General features: G+C 38.2%; 1 protein-coding gene across 4 annotated transcripts in view; it reads right to left on the bottom strand.

Moving 5' to 3' along the window:
- The window catches only part of LOC126268129 (OCIA domain-containing protein 1), a 47,729-nt gene extending 38,170 nt beyond the window's left edge, over positions 1–9,559 (bottom strand). For 3 of the 4 annotated variants that reach the window (XR_007549093.1, XR_007549094.1, XM_049973659.1), the window contains exons 1-3: positions 9,051–9,201; positions 8,834–8,957; positions 3,183–3,363 (exon numbers count right to left, since the gene is read on the bottom strand). Coding sequence is in view for 2 of the 4 variants with exons in the window: in XM_049973659.1 (XP_049829616.1) it covers positions 3,183–3,363; positions 8,834–8,957; positions 9,051–9,152 (407 nt within the window). In the remaining 2 variants the exon portion in view is untranslated. Of the gene's footprint in view, positions 1–3,182; positions 3,364–8,833; positions 8,958–9,050 lie in introns of all 4 variants that reach the window. The other variant, XM_049973660.1, reaches the window with a different exon arrangement.
- Between the last annotated feature and the right edge of the window lie 6,535 nt (positions 9,560–16,094).

The raw sequence follows: 16,094 nt of genomic DNA, 5'->3' as shown, positions 1-16,094 counted from the left end.
TCACACACATCCACGCCCGAGGCAGGATTCGAACTTGTGACCATAGCGACCAGTTCCAGACTGAAGTGCCTAGAACCGCTCGGCCGCAACGGCCGGCTCCAAAAGAAGCTTTTTTAATTTCTTCTTGAGACCCTAAAATAAACCTTGAAATTTCAAAAGACATGAACAATACATTGGTGATAAAACTGCAATTGTAAGTGACTGAACTTATAGAAACAGGCTCACAACCAACAATATTTACAAGTAAGTTACAGTTAATTTAATTTTTAAACAATAAGTCACACAGTTGATGTGGATAAACATGCCTCTGAAAATTGTTATGTTCTTCCAGCTGATGGTTTAAATGGTTCAATGACCACGAACACATGAAGAGTCAGAACCAGAAAAATATCACCTCACTTGGGCCAATAAAGTGATGGTGAGAGATCTGAATGACATACAAACTATACAGTACATCACCTTCTGTTGTATTCAGTTTAATGATTATCCCAAATTACCAGAAAATTATATATTTATAAGCTATGTACATTTTGTTATGGGATCACTATTGATCTTCCTTGTTTCCATGTTTCCTAAACAATGTTTCTGTTCAAAATTACGGACACCTCTGATTCCAGGCAGTGCATGAATTTTGTCAAGGGAGGAATGTATCAGACTTATGGACTCTTCAGACATAAAATAAAACTTAATTTGGTGATGTTAACACTAAAGTACTGAAAGAAATTTATCTAATGCAGACAATATTTGACTTCCTACAGGTTTTTTAAACTTTCCTCCATCCTAATATCATTTAGAGATTGAAGCCAGAAACATTACAGGAATGAAAGATATGTTGCAAGGATAATTCCCATGTATGCAGTTCAGGGAAGGTGGAGTTCGGCCAAGAGCAGAGTTGACCACCCAGAGGTGGAACATACTGCTAAGCACAACACTTTGATTTCACTGGCTGCTTCACTATCCATGCTATCTGGACTACATAGATGGGAGTTATTCTTGCAACACATTCATTGTCCTTACAAATCCTCCTGGCTACAAATGCCCAGCCCCTCACCCACCTCCAACTTGCTACAGGACCCTACCTTCACTCATCTTACATCCACACCATCTCCCCCACAGCCTCCCTTTCCACCATTCTGTCATCCACTCCCAATGGACTTCCCCATGGTACTGGTAACTTTAAATAATTAGATTCTTTAGGAAACTTGGAAGAAAGGAGATCAGCACTGATGTGGAGCCCATCTTCAAAGACAGTTGATAATTTAAGGAATTAATTGTCAACCTAGGAAAAAATTGTAAATTTGTGGTAAGGTCTTATGGGACCAAACTGCTGGGGTTATTGGTCCATAAGCTTATGCATTACTTATTCTAACTTACGCTAAGGACAACATACACCAATTCCCAAGGGAGCACTCAAACCTCCGAAGGGGGATGGATAGCCATGTGGACCACGATAAGGTTTCTCAGACTGTGCGGCTGTCAACCTTCTGCATGAGAAGGAAACTTCATCACATAAAGATATGTACATAGCTTGTAAATACTGTAATATGTGGTAATTTGGAATAATCATTCAACTAAATACGACAGAACATTATGTTGCTGTACAACTCATGCATTCTTCAGATCTTTTATCGTCATTCTGTCAGCAGAAGTGAGGTGATATTTTCTGATTCCAGTTCATGTTCTTATTGTTGTTGAACCACTTAAAACATCACTGGAAGAACTTACGAATTTTCAGAGGAGTGTGTGTTCTCTATTGAGAAAAAACTGGGTTCTTAAGGTTGTAATAACATCTTTAGAAAATAAATTTGTCTGCTGTGTATCCTTAGTGAACTACCACTCTTTTTCATGGTGTTAAGCCACTCTTAATGGTGAAACTAAGTAACCATTTAGAAATCTGTGAAATTTTCCTTTTGCTTTCTTATTTGAACATGACTGATGAGGATGCTTTATAGTTGCCATTTGACCATCATCAACAAATAAACCACGTATTATGGGGATAACATCTATTTCAGTAAAGACATACTGAGAAATAAATTATCAGTCACTGTAGCACTATGTCCCATTCTTGTTGGGAATGTTATTGAGGTAGTCATATGAAAGTAACTCCAGGTATCCTTGATCAGAACTATCTAAGATAAACTCTTTATTGAAATCACCACATACCATCGTTTCTCAGTTATTTCAACTAAGTATTATTAGTAAGCCCTTAAAGCATTTTATCTGTTACTACAGATTGTCAGAACTGTTTCCAAGTCTATTATTGAAGTGCAGCATTCAAATTAGGTGGTCAATGTGGTATTCACTGTGGTGTATGGCCTGTGACTTCACTCCACTTCTTGAGTATATAGCTACTCTCCCTTTCCTTAGTTATGTTACATTAACTTTAATTCATCTACATGCAACTGTTCAATCTCTAACTTCTAATTATTTGACTCACACAATAACATCACAGAAATGCTGAAAAACCTGAACTAACAGACACTCTAAGACAGTAACAGAAACTAATCTGTGAAAGCCTACTGCTTACAATGTTTCAAGAACAAGCACGAAGCAATGAATATACGTGTACTACAGCCCCATATCACTGTTCTTGTACAGCCTGCAATAAGACAAAATAAGACTAACTGCATCATGCACAAAAGCTTTCAAGCAGTCATTCTTCGAGCACTCTATTATGTGAATTGAAAGGAAGAAATCCCAAGTTGTGGTCAATGGAAATTATCTTCTAACAAGCACTTCACAGTGGCCACTGGTTAGCAAAATATGGCTTTACATGTAGATGACTCAAAATACCAATGTAATTTATCAAATTACATGAAATGGTGACCATAAACCCCCCGTCCCCCCCACCATTGCTTGTAGATTACACTTATCTGTCCGTCCATGATATTGGACACTTTATTCACACATACAACCCATTATTTCCCCCTAGTTCTGTTTAATTCTGTCCTCATGTTAGGAAGCACTATAGAGAAGCAAGTATTACAGTTCGAAGTATAATTAATGAGACTGGCATAGTACAACAGTACACAAAACATCAAACAAATAATGAGCTTATAATAACAAACTGGTGAGTCATCATTAGAAATAGTTTATCATTGTACGGCAAAGTAATGCTCAAAATTACAGTATATTTTTTATCCAATTATATTGTAAAAATTACAGTTAAAACCTGTCCTCACATTTCTTGATTTCCTTGTCTCTTCCTTTGCCTTAGAGCTTCTCCAATACGACTGTTGGGAAGCTGCATCAATTTCTCAGCACATCTGCTCTGGTATGATACTTTCCCCACAAAATAACCCAAGAGGCCTGCCACAATGACTTTTGGGGTGGCACCGAAACGAGGGTGAGCCTTGAAGTAACCTACAAACATGGGAAGTAGTATGTATAGTTACAGGTATGTTTTGTTATGTAGTAGAAGCTAATGGAGGATATGATACATTTTTTTGTCAAATTTTAGCAACTATATAAGCAACATTAGAGGAAAGCAGTAAATGTCTAGACCAGGGCTGTAGCATACTTACATAGTTAGTGCAGCAATGTTGTCACTGCTAACTCAGAGTCGACAGAAGCGTCCGACCCACGCGTCGGCTTTGATCCGTGAAGTAAGGCTGTTGTGGTGTGTGACGTCACGAAGGCGCATAATTTAGTTTGTGAGAGTGGCGTTGTGTGTGAATTTTGGTTTTCTTTGGTCTTTGGTAGGTATGGATATGACTGACAGGGTCAACAGTTTTCAGTTGCCGGCTATGATGGGGGACAGTGCATTGTCTCTAGTAAAATTTCTTCAACTATTCGGATTTTTGGATGAAGTCATGAAGTGTGCAGTATGTCGTGAAGAAATGAGGTTTACTTAAAGTTCCGGCGTCTCGTACCAGGGACGGCTGTATGTGGAGATGTCGTAAGGATAACAGGTTAAGGGAAGTGTTCGATCCCAATTTATGGCAACGGGAGCTGCTATTGAGCTATATAGGTCAAGGAAAGTGTCCGATTCCAGATGATATTGTGTTTAGTGGTATTTGGGGAGTTTTGTGACGTTGGTTTTTTTGTCATTTTACGTGGTTTTGTATGGGGGTGGGTATCTAAATTTGTTTATATTTAGCTTGTCCCAAGCCAAAAAACCCCTATTTCCTGCGCTTTTCCCGTTGGTGTCATTAGGCTTTTTGTGCAACATGCGTGTGTGTTTTTCCATGTATTTTCATCCTCATAATGTGTACGTAACAACTTTATATGAGCCATATTGGAATCATGGTTTATGGTCATTTCCGCCATATTTGTGACGTCATGGGTCAAAGCAGACGGGCGGGATCGGACGCTTCCGTATTTCCCAATGGGGAGAAAGAGGGAGTGTTACCTGCTGGTTCTATATAGCCAATGAGAGAGCAGTGAGCAGACGGCGTGTTTCATGTAATATTGTCACATTCTCATGTGAATATGCGACAACCTCCAAAATCTTAACACAAGAGGAATAAATAGACGAATATTTTGATAACTAAGATTATAAATTTAATTTAAGCTGTGGTGTTAGGTCCCAAACTAACTACAAACTCTTAATTTGAATATTTGGACAAAATATTCAAATTTGTATCACAACGCAGATTTTAAATTTATTGTGTGTGAGTAAAACTGTTGCATTTTAACCTAATCTAAGCCTTGGGTTAAGCTACAGATCTGTGTCACCAGAATGAGGTATTTTAGCTTTCACATTTATTTGCTTGCTAACTCACAACCAAACCCTCACAATTCCATTTCAACCACAGCCTCAATTTGTGACATACTCGGCAAAAATGCGATCAAATATTTGTGAAAATGACGATAATAAATTTAATCTGTCTCTGTCCCAGATTAACCACACCCCTGTAAATTGTGACATATTAATAAAAGCAGCTGAATATTTGTGGAAATATTTATTACAAATATTCAGCTGTACTCTTAGGTCCCAACATAGCCACAACCTTGTAATTCATGACATATTTGGAAAATGTCAAACATTTTTGACAACAGCAAAGAAGAGAATGCTAGAAATTTATATTTTCATCTTTCATCTGTTACATGAAAGTATCGTCCCACTTGCTACCTGAAATTGACACAATGCCAACCTATCACCAGTAGATAAACAACACCGTGAGTGCCACTGGCCCTGATCCAGACTTTAGCTGAGGAAGGTATAGCCAACATCTGATACCTGTATGTTCAATATATCCGTAACATCTTTATGTACAATAGATTTAATACATGTATACTGGGTGCTTTTGCAAAATGAGGCCAAACTGCAGAAAATGACACCCGAGTGAATAAGGTCGGGAATGCATTCTAAAGGAGGTACACTCACTTTAAGGTAGAGATAAAAGATATTTAACAGTGATCATAGACAGGTGGCCTGCCAACGTGGGGTCAGTCAGACACTTGCGGAACATTTCTCATGACAACTGCCACTATCTATATTACTTACAATAAATGTCGGCCTTATTAACTACAGACCTGCCACCGTGGCAGAGGTTTTGTTGATGGTTCATTGCACAGGCCTCCATTATGCTGGGATTTCTGTCAACCATCCTGTCCTTTGATTTTTCGTGACAAAATAAACATCGAGCTTCCATTAAACCGTAACTCTACTCTCTGCTACATCTACTACTTTAGCCTTGAATTTATACATGCACTTAGAGCACTGTGGTATGATAGCGTTAAGTGTTTGTAGAGACAAATATTTTACTTTGGACATCACACCTCTAAACCACACAGTAAAGTGTGCAATAGATCGTAGTGTGGAACAACATAGTTCAAAATAAAGTTTTTCAACAGATATTGCTATGATGCGAATTTCAAACTCATGGTTTTCACCATGCAGAAAGAAGAAACAATTGTGCAGCTTCAAGGAAGTGTGGAGTAACATAAGCCAATTTTAGGAAGTGGTGAAAAGAAGAATGTTGACGAGACTTCTGTTTATTTCAGTGAAGAGAAAGGTGCTGAAAGTGTGTTTGTTTGCACTACATGCAGTGAGAAATTCCGAATCACCATGATGTTATGCATGCTTGCCGATGGAACAAAGATGCGACCATATGCCATCCTCAATCATGAAACTATGTCAGAGGAAAAGCTGCTGCCTGGTGTCTTACTTCATTTCAAGGATACATTAACAAGTTTGTTACAGGTTGGATCCATACAGTCTGGAGGACTGGATCAGAAGGCTAGGATGTGGATATCTGATGCTTTCAAGGGGCATCTGACACCCACAGTAAAAGCAGGAATACTGAAACTGAACACAGAGCTTGTCATCATTCCAGGAGGCATGACTTCATAACAAGAAATGTTACATGCATTCGTGAATGAGCCATTTAAAGATCTGAAGCAGCTTTACACCTATTAGTTACTTTAAGGTGGTAAAGTCATGACACATACTGGTAAACTGATGAAGCCTTCAGTAGGCTTATCACTAATTACAGAATGGATTCAGGCCCCTTGCACATGCATATCCAGTGCATCAATTGTAAATGACTAAGACATGCTGAGTAACAAAAGCATTAGATGGGAGTGAAGATAATCTGCTAAGAGAAGAAATGCAAGTTAACCACGGCAGTGGCAGTGATTCTGCAGATTCTGTGCAGCATTTCAGTGGAGGAGGACTAACTGGCATCTGTATCTATTGGAGATCTTTACCTAATTTTATCAGAACTTTTATTGTCTTGTTAAGTTACCTGTAATAAGAAAATTAATCTAGTAGGCCTGTGTAGCACGTTTTTCAGAAATCACTGGTTCAACAATGGGGGGCATCTAGCATTCGAAATCATACTGGGTATGGACATATACAGTATATAAATCTTTCCATGAACATCATTACACGTAATTGAGGAAAAGAGCATCAGACAGCCCACAGAACAGTTTCTATTTTTGTAATGTATGACAGGTGCTCTGTAAGAATTACTAATTCACATCTATACTCAAATACTTTACATTCAAATGAAAAATGGCTTGCTCATCATTACTACTACTACTACTACTACCACCACCACCACCACCAATCATGCAAATGATCACACGATCATGAAAATAGCTAATACACCTTTTGGAAAATGCAACAAACGGTGGATTCCCTAACAGCAAGCAACCAAGTTATTCAATTCTACAGAAAGAATAGTAGGTCTATGCTACCTATTCCTTCATGTGCTATCAGTTTCTACGAGATTTAGGTTTTATTAGTAAAATCAAGCTGACATCGGTGATGATGTAACCTATCAAACTATAGCTACTTCATATTCTATCATCTTATATATCCTCTAGAAATTCTTCACTACGAGTCTATTGAGTAAACAGTACCTAATCACTAATTGCTTGTCGGGTTCTACCGTTCTATCAGTTTGTGCGTCAATGTCTTGCACTCATATTGTGCCTACATACACCGTATTTTTATCTATGTGATTCTTTTCTTAGAATCAAAGATAAAAAACATGGAAACATTTTTTAAACTGCAGGAAAAGGACACTAAGAATAATAATTATCTAGAAGTAGCAGTCAGGCTCACTGAATAAAACAGTTAAAAAATGGATATCCTTATTGTACCAAGTGAGTACATGAATCAATCTGTGTCCACATCAGAAAAAACATTGCCAAATACGTCATTAACAGTTCTCTACATAATCAATGAACAGGAACCAATTCAGACTTACATTCATCGAAGGAAAACAAGTAAACATCAAAAGCTTTTTCCAGCAGGGAAAAAACTGTATTTTAAATAGCACAAGGAGCTGAATCACATTATTAAAATATAATAAAAAGCAGTTAAAACAGTCTTCAAAAGTAATGCATACCACAGACTAAAGGACTACGTGGTGGACTCAGAGTACTGGTTAATGATGAAAGGTAATAACTGCAACACTCTGCCACATTACAAAGTTTTTACAAGAAAATCATGTAGGCTTATTGACATCTCTAGTGGAGGTCAGTAATGTATTGTCATTCTCCTGAGTTAGCCTACTCATTATGGGATGGGGAGAATGCTGACTCAGTTTTTTTTCCAGCTGACTAACAGGAGGATATGAAGACAAGTACAAATACATGCATGAGGCATACCAGTATGTCTATGGGCACGGAGTCAATTTTCTGGGCAAATTGGAGTTAGGCTATAGAAGCACATTAAAGGATCGGGAGTCGCCAATAAGTGTACTTGATCTATGCAGTAATGAAGAGCAAAACTGTGTTTATAAATTATCAACAGCAAATTGTGGGAATATCAAAGAACCCTGTACAATTGGGACCATACAAACTGATGGAGTGCAGCTGTTTTGAAACTGACCTCATAACGGACAGTATAGTTACGACCATCCTGACATAGGTTTCTCTAAATTACTTCTGGCAAATGCTGGGATGATTCTTTCAAGAAGAGCACGTCCTACAACCCGTTCTACCCTCATAAAAGCATACTTTTACATTTTGTGGGTAGGCTCCATGTGTATTTCACGCTATTTATTATCATTTTTATTTATTATTGTGGCAAATCCTGCAGTATTGCAAGATAATACCTGTATGCGTAAATTAATAAAAATAATCTATGTTAGTTTCTAGAATATTCTGATAGTTTCAGACTACGAAGTAAACTCACATTCACAATGATGTAACTTGACGAAACTGTTACGAAATTGATAAAAACTGCTTTATTCTACAACTGTTACGAAATTGATAAAAACTGCTTTATTCTACAACTGTTACGAAATTGATAAAAACTGCTTTATTCTACCAATGACAGTATTTTCTAAGGCGCTACAACAAATGTTTTCTCTCTCGCGATGTGACGACACTATCGTTTACTTCATCTGAACACACTCTTGACAATTAAACTCACCTGACTTCACGGCTAAATAGGTTGTACCACCCAAAATTGTTGCGAAAGGTAACGATCTCTGATAGAAACTATCTCGGTTGCACTGTCTTAGTACTCTTACTTCTTCCATCGTAAGCCGGTAAGGCTAAAATAAAGCAAACAATAACACTTCATTTCTAACAATAAAGTAACAATTTAAAATGTCACTTTCATTTATTTCACATATGAGGTGGCTTGCCATCTGAGGTGAAAACTGGGGATCAAGCCTGCCATGAGGAGCTCCGTGAGTATCAGGATTCTGCGGTGGATCCAGCCCATCAATCCCTACAGGCGCTGCCATGTTTACAATCTACAATCCCCATTCACATAACATCAGTGATACTTACTAAATAAGTTGATATTAGTGATCTCTGGCTGGTACGCACACTCCAAGGCAGCCAACATCAAATGCTGTTTACAATTTTATTATATTCATTAACGTAGGCATTTCGAATACCTGTCATTTTTAGTTTCACAATTGTCACATCATACTCGTGAGCTAGCTATTGCCCGCATATAACCCAATTTCATGCTATGTTTGGTCTCTCAAACCACAATTTTTATAGCGTTCTCTTTGTCAACACATAAAATTTATTTCTTTATTCATCCAAAAATCTTTCACACACTAACAGCTACAGAAAATGTAACAGTAATTACGCCGATTCATACTGGCTGTCAGAGCACAGTCACGACAAGCCAATTCAAGTCATGTGATATCAGCTCGCATAGCTGTCCTCAGCTGTTCATTTTCGCGGGAATTGCATTCAACTGTTTTCACGCGTGAAGTGCACAAAGTTCATACACACAGAGTTCACATTTGTACAAAAATTACTTTTATTCGACTCAAATAGTTTGCAGCTTGCAGGGATAGGGTACATATTTGAGGTGGAAGACAGAAGTGCAAAAAACAAAACAAAAAAAGGTGTGGGTCTGAAAAGGAATCTGGATTTTATATTTTAGAAAGTCGAAGAATCAGTTTTCTTTTTTTTCATTTGTTACGTCAAATTGCAACCAGACTCACTAAAAGGAACACAGTGTTACACGCTGTCATCACCGTGAAATATTGGTTTGTTTAAGGTTTAGTTGTTAGGCCAATGCAAACCTTTTTGCAATAGTCGTATCTCCCTCAGTACCTTTCCCTTCAAGATCTATAGACTTTCTTTAAGATTTGTATGAAGATTTTAACAGTTCGAGTGTGTTATTTGTACTGGGCTAGCTGATGAAACCACACAAATATTGACCCCTGATGCTTGCAAAACTGTTTTGCACACAGTCCAGAGCAACTAAAAAGAAATACGCCACAAACAAACATTTAAGCAAAGAACTTGCAGTGTCTGAAGGTTTCAGTCCACTTCGTTACTAAACGCTACAAATGCCCGACAACTATAAATAAATTCCACCTACTAATCAATGTGATTCTAGCTACAATACATTTTTCACTTTACAAGCTGCAGCCATACTGCAATCCATTTCATTGTTAAATATTAAATGCCATACTGGTATGTATAAAAATCCACTTTATAAGTGTAGTACAGGGGAACTAATTTAGTGCACTCATGTCGTGTAATTCTGTCTCCTGCCTCACTGTTTTAATTAATCTTTCATCGTTTATTATAAATTTTAACATAAGAAATAACGAAACGAAACAATTTATAACAATTAACGAACGAAATACAACTGAATTCAACCACAGAAACCATGACGAAATGAAATATGAAGATCTGCATATGGCCGCGTATCGAGAGGGAATGGGCGTGGGGTCACTTGATCGACAACGGACGAATGAATTCAGCTATCAAAACCTTCTTCCAGAGAAATCTGACGGTGCCTTGGGGTGAAGTGACAGGAACAAAGCTCCAGGCCCCGATGGCATCCCTGTTAGACACTGTACTGATTTTGTTGCTGAATTATCCTCTCTTCTCATTACGATCAGCCCCTCGAATAGCACAGGTCACATCCGTCTGCAAGATGGGTAGTAGGAGTGATCCACATAACTGCCGTCCAACATTCTTGACATCGAGTTGTTGTACAACCTTAAGCCCGGTTCACTCACGCAAAAAAAGTGTCACCACAGCTCGTGGCATACTGCAGTTGCATGTGTGAACTTCCAGTTTGTATTGGCGCAACTTAAGAGACGCAACATTTGTCACGCCACAAAAAGTTGAACTTGGTTGTACTTTGTTAAGCCACTTTTCTTCCGTTACTGCTCCCTGACGGCAATATTTCCAACCAAGAGCATTTTGTTGTAGTTATGGTGGAGTAATTGTTGCTGTACTCCATTCGATTTCAGTGTGTTTTCGTTTTATTTATGATAAAAGTGATCGCAGTGGTAGCAGGTAAAATTTTTCAGCTTCTACAACAACAAGAGCAGCAACATAGTTTGATTTCTGGATCATGTGTGTGTGTGTGTGTGTGTGTGTGTGTGTGTGTGTGTGGGTGGGTGGGTGGGTGGGTGGATAGGGGGGAGGGGATATATTTGCAAACCAGTGACGCATGACACAACTTACAAGGTTTTTGGATGAATAAGTAAATAAACTTGATACATGGAACCAAGAAAGCAAGTCATATAAACTTTGTGATTTGTGAGACCAAACACTACGAATGTAGTGTGGGACAATACGTTGAGAATGTGGGTTTCGTGGGAGATGTGCCAGAGATAAATCCCTGCAGTCGCGCCATCCTCTGTGTCCTCGGTGGCTCAGATGGATAAAGTGTCTGCCATGTAAGCAGGAGATCCCAAGTTCGAGTCCCAGTCGGGGCACACAGTTTCATCTGTCCCTGTTGACATATGTCAACGCCTGTAAGCAGCTAAGGGTGTCCATTTGATTGCAAAAACATCATATAAAATATGGATTATACGCACGAAACAGCTGTCGAGTGTGGTGTGGTAGCTGCTAAACTTTAGAATTAGTTATTAGAAATGTCTGTATCAACGAGTATAATAAGATTCTAAAATCTTGGATGAATGGCATGTCTGCAAATGATATTTACGTGCCATCTGTTGGTTAGTTTGCCATTGCAGATGGCATTTTCGTCTCTGAGTGTTATTTCTTTTATAAATGTGTTTGTGGCTCTTGACTTGTCCCTATGCGAAATCTGTTTTCGGATCAAATATTTGGGTTCTGTCTTCCTTGTATTTAACCCTTGCCACAACTGTAACGCCATAACCTGCACTATAACATTCTTACCCACCCATATGATTTCAATTTACATCATATTGAAAGCTGTGCATCTAATTACAATTTATGCTATCTTGTGTAAATGGTAGCTCACGATGCCACTACAGAAAGCCATTAGCTGTGATACCACACTAATTGCGAGTGCGAACCCAGCTGTAGAACATATTCTCGGCTCAACCAATACAACCTCAATGATAACTAGCCTGGATTTCGAAAACATCGATCACGTGAAACCCATCTCGCACTTTTATCTCATGGCATACTGAAAGCTTTGGATCAAAGCGGTCAGGTGGATGCCGATGCTGTATTTCTTGAATACCAAAACGCATTTTACTCAGTAACATACCTACGCTTATTATCACCAGTACCATCATACGGGGTAGCAACTGAAATTTGTGACTGGATTGAGGACCTTTTGGTAGGAAGGGTGGAGCATGTTTTCTTGGGTGGAGAATCATGGTGAAATGTATAAGTAACTTTGCATAAGTCTCAGGGAAGGGACCCTTGGTGTTCATGTTGTGTACTAATCACCTTGCAGACATTATTAACAGTAAAATCGGGATTCATGCAGACAATGAATTTTTTTATAATGAAGTACTATCTGAAAGAAGCTGCATAAATATTGTCATATGTTGATAAGATTTCAAGGGTGAAGAGAGTGACAACTTGCATTAAATGTTCAGAAATGCAAAATTTTGCGCTTCTTCAAGAGAAAAAACAGTATCGTATGGACTACAACATCAGAGAGTCACTGCTGGAATTGGCCAAATCATACGAATACCTAGGTGTAACACTTTGTAGAGATATGAAATGGAATGATCACATAGGTTCAGTTGTAGGTAAATCAAGTGGTAGACTTCAGTTTTTGGTAGAATACTAGGGAAATGCAACCAGTCTACGAAGGAGACTATTTACAAATCACTCCTGTGATGGGTTCTAGAATATTGCTCAATTGTATGGAACTCATACCAGATAGGACTAACAGGGGGTATTGATCATATACAGAAAAGGGCAGTACAAATGGTCACAGGTTTGTTTAACCTGTAGGAGATTGTCACAGAGATACTGATGGACCCTACATGTTGCTAACATAGGAACCGCGAAGACATGGTTAGAATAATTCCTGGGTGCACAGTGGCTTTCAAGCAATCATTCTTCCATGCTCCATGCATGAATGGAACAGGAAGAAATTCTAATAATTGGTACAATGGGACATACCCTCTCCCATGCACCTCACAGTGGTTTGCTGAGTATAGATGTAGATACAGCGATCTGGAAAACATATGGATTTAAAAAAATTAAAAACTCCTTTTACTGGAATTTTAGCTGGGTGCACACACTCAGCTAATGTGGTGCCACAGCTTGTGGTTTTCTGTAATGGTATTATGAGCTACCGTGCACACAGGATGCCACATATTCTATGTAATTGCACAGATTTCAATATGGAGTCAACTGAAATCGTATGGATGAGTATGAGTATTATAGTGAGAGTTATGGTATTAGCACTGTGATAAGAGTTAAATATAAGGAAGAAGAAACCCAAAAGTTGGATCCAAAAAGAGATTTTTCACAGGGATAAATCTGGAGCCACAAACACATTTATTAAGGAAATAACCCTCAGAGACGATGATTCTGACTGTAGTGGCAACCTGAACAACAGCTGACATGTTGATATACCACGCCACTCTTCAAAGGTTTTAGAAACTTATTGTATTCATTGATATAGGCATTTTGAATAACTAACTTCTTTTAACACCTGCCACATCACACTTGGGAGCTATTTTCTGCATGCAATCCACAATTTATACAATGTTTGGTTTCACAGATGAATAACTTGATATGAATCACTTTTTTGGTTACATATATTAAGTTTATTTATTTATTCATTCATGTTAAAATTGAAAATAAAAAATATTAAAAAGTTCGTCATATCTGTGATGCTTTAGATCTTTGACATGTAAGACAAGTTGAATCTGTGCTGTGAAAAAGTGTGTTTTTTCCTCTCAGTCTTTTATATATTGGTGTTCGAGTATGTAATGAAACTGTTAGCTAGTCGGAAATAAATAATCATAACAGGTTTTGGGCCCAGACTGCGCATGAAAAGTTGTGAATTTTTTTTTTCGCTCTCCCATGAATTTATAACAAATAATGTGAATTTGCCCATTATTTTGCAATGGAAATGGCAGCTAGCGTTGGTGACTATAAAATACATGTGGACAAGCTCCAAGCACCTGAAGACTGGGTGAAATTGAAGTGGCATATATTGATGCTGTTGTGAGGATATGCATTTGAAGACATCGTCACAGGTATGTAAAAGAGTCCTGAAGTGGGAGAAGATGCTATCGCAGGAAAAAGGGTGACACATTACCAGTGGACGAAAGACGATGTAAAATCCGCCAGTTTATTAGTAAGTGCGCTAGGGAAGTCAGTAGCCGAACTCGTTTTAAAATGCACTCAGGAAAGTGAAATTTGGGACAAATTACGTGCGTGGTTCGAGTGTAGCAGAGGATATTAGCACTCAAGTCGCGAAACTGCAGAAACTTTTTGCGTACTTAAATGGCGAATTGCAGAAACACGAAGAAAATGTATGGCAGAATTTTATCCTCGCTAGGCAAATAATATGACAACTTTAAAGATTTGTGGGATACAATTCCGTCCGAAAATCAAAATGTGAATGCTCTGTTTGAAAAATTGTGCACCTTTGAATTGCGTGATCAAAGCACTGTTGAATCAGCTGTTTGTTGTATGCAGTATTCCTCAGAAGAAAATTCAGCGAAATAAATGTGACGATAGTGAAAAATCGAAAAAGAATTTGGAACGTGAAAAACGAAAATTTCCCTATAAATGTGGACATTGGGCAGCAGAGTGTTCAGTGAAAAAGTCAAATAAAAACATTCGCATCAATCAGTCTGAAAAGAATGTTGTATTTTTGGCACATGTTTTTGGTGCCTCAGTCAATAAAGGTTTTGAAGTAGACAGTTGGTATTGAGATAGTGGTGCCACAAATCACATCACTGCAAATAAACAATATTTTGTGTCTTACACAAAATTTGCTGTTCCTCAAAAGATTTCAATTGGGAAAAGAGGTGTAAGCATGTTAGCTCATGGACAGGGAGCAGTGAAAATTCAGATTCAGTTGAATAATTCCACAAAGAAAGCTGAACTGAGAGAAATACTTTGTGTTCCTGAAGCAAGTACTCACTTGTTTTCTGTAAAAGACAAAGTGACTGGTGAAACAATGATGACTGGTCATTACAATCAAGGTCTCTATGTTCTTGACATATGTGTATTTAAGCAATTCCAACCTGTTCAAGTGAACTTGGTGACATCGTCAGATATGCTGCAAATTGATAATGAGAGATTTGGCCACCAACACAAACAAAATGTGAAAAGTGTTTTGAAGCAGATAAATATCAATGTAGAAGGGTGCAAAGAAGAATTTTATGATGGATGTGCAGTGGGTAAATGCATAGATCTTCTTTCAGGACTCGAACGAATAGACCAATGGTTACTGGCGAACAAATCTATGCTGATATAAATGGACCAATGATTATAGAATCTTTTGGAAAAGCTTGTTAACACGTATGTTTTAAAGATGACTTTAGCAAATTTCGAAAAATTTTCTTCCAGAAGTTGAAGAGTGAAGTCAACATTGTCTTGGGACAGTTCTTGAATGAAGTGAAGACGAATGGTCATATTGTTAAACAATTCATGTGTGATGGAGGAAAAGAATTTGACAACAACAAGGTCTCGGAATTGCTGGCAAACAGAAGCATCGAGCACTGCATCACCCCACCTTACACACCACAGCAAAATGGTGTTGCCGAAAGAGAAAACCGAACTATTGTGGAATATGGATGTTCTACATTGAACCCCAGTAAACTGCCAAAAGAACTATGGGCAGAAGCATGCAATACTGCTACATATCTTTTGACTCGCGCTGGACAGGCCTCTACTGAAAACAAACCTCCATATGAACTGTGGTATGGATGACCAGTAGGCAACCTGAGTCTTTGGAACGGAGTGTTATGTGCATGTAAACAAGAATTTTCGCACAAAGTTTG

The sequence above is a fragment of the Schistocerca gregaria genome, chromosome 4 (genome assembly GCF_023897955.1).
Source record: "Schistocerca gregaria isolate iqSchGreg1 chromosome 4, iqSchGreg1.2, whole genome shotgun sequence".
NCBI lineage: Eukaryota > Metazoa > Arthropoda > Insecta > Orthoptera > Acrididae > Schistocerca > Schistocerca gregaria.
Note: the sequence above shows the minus strand (reverse complement) of the source record. Positions and strands in the feature narration are given on the sequence as shown.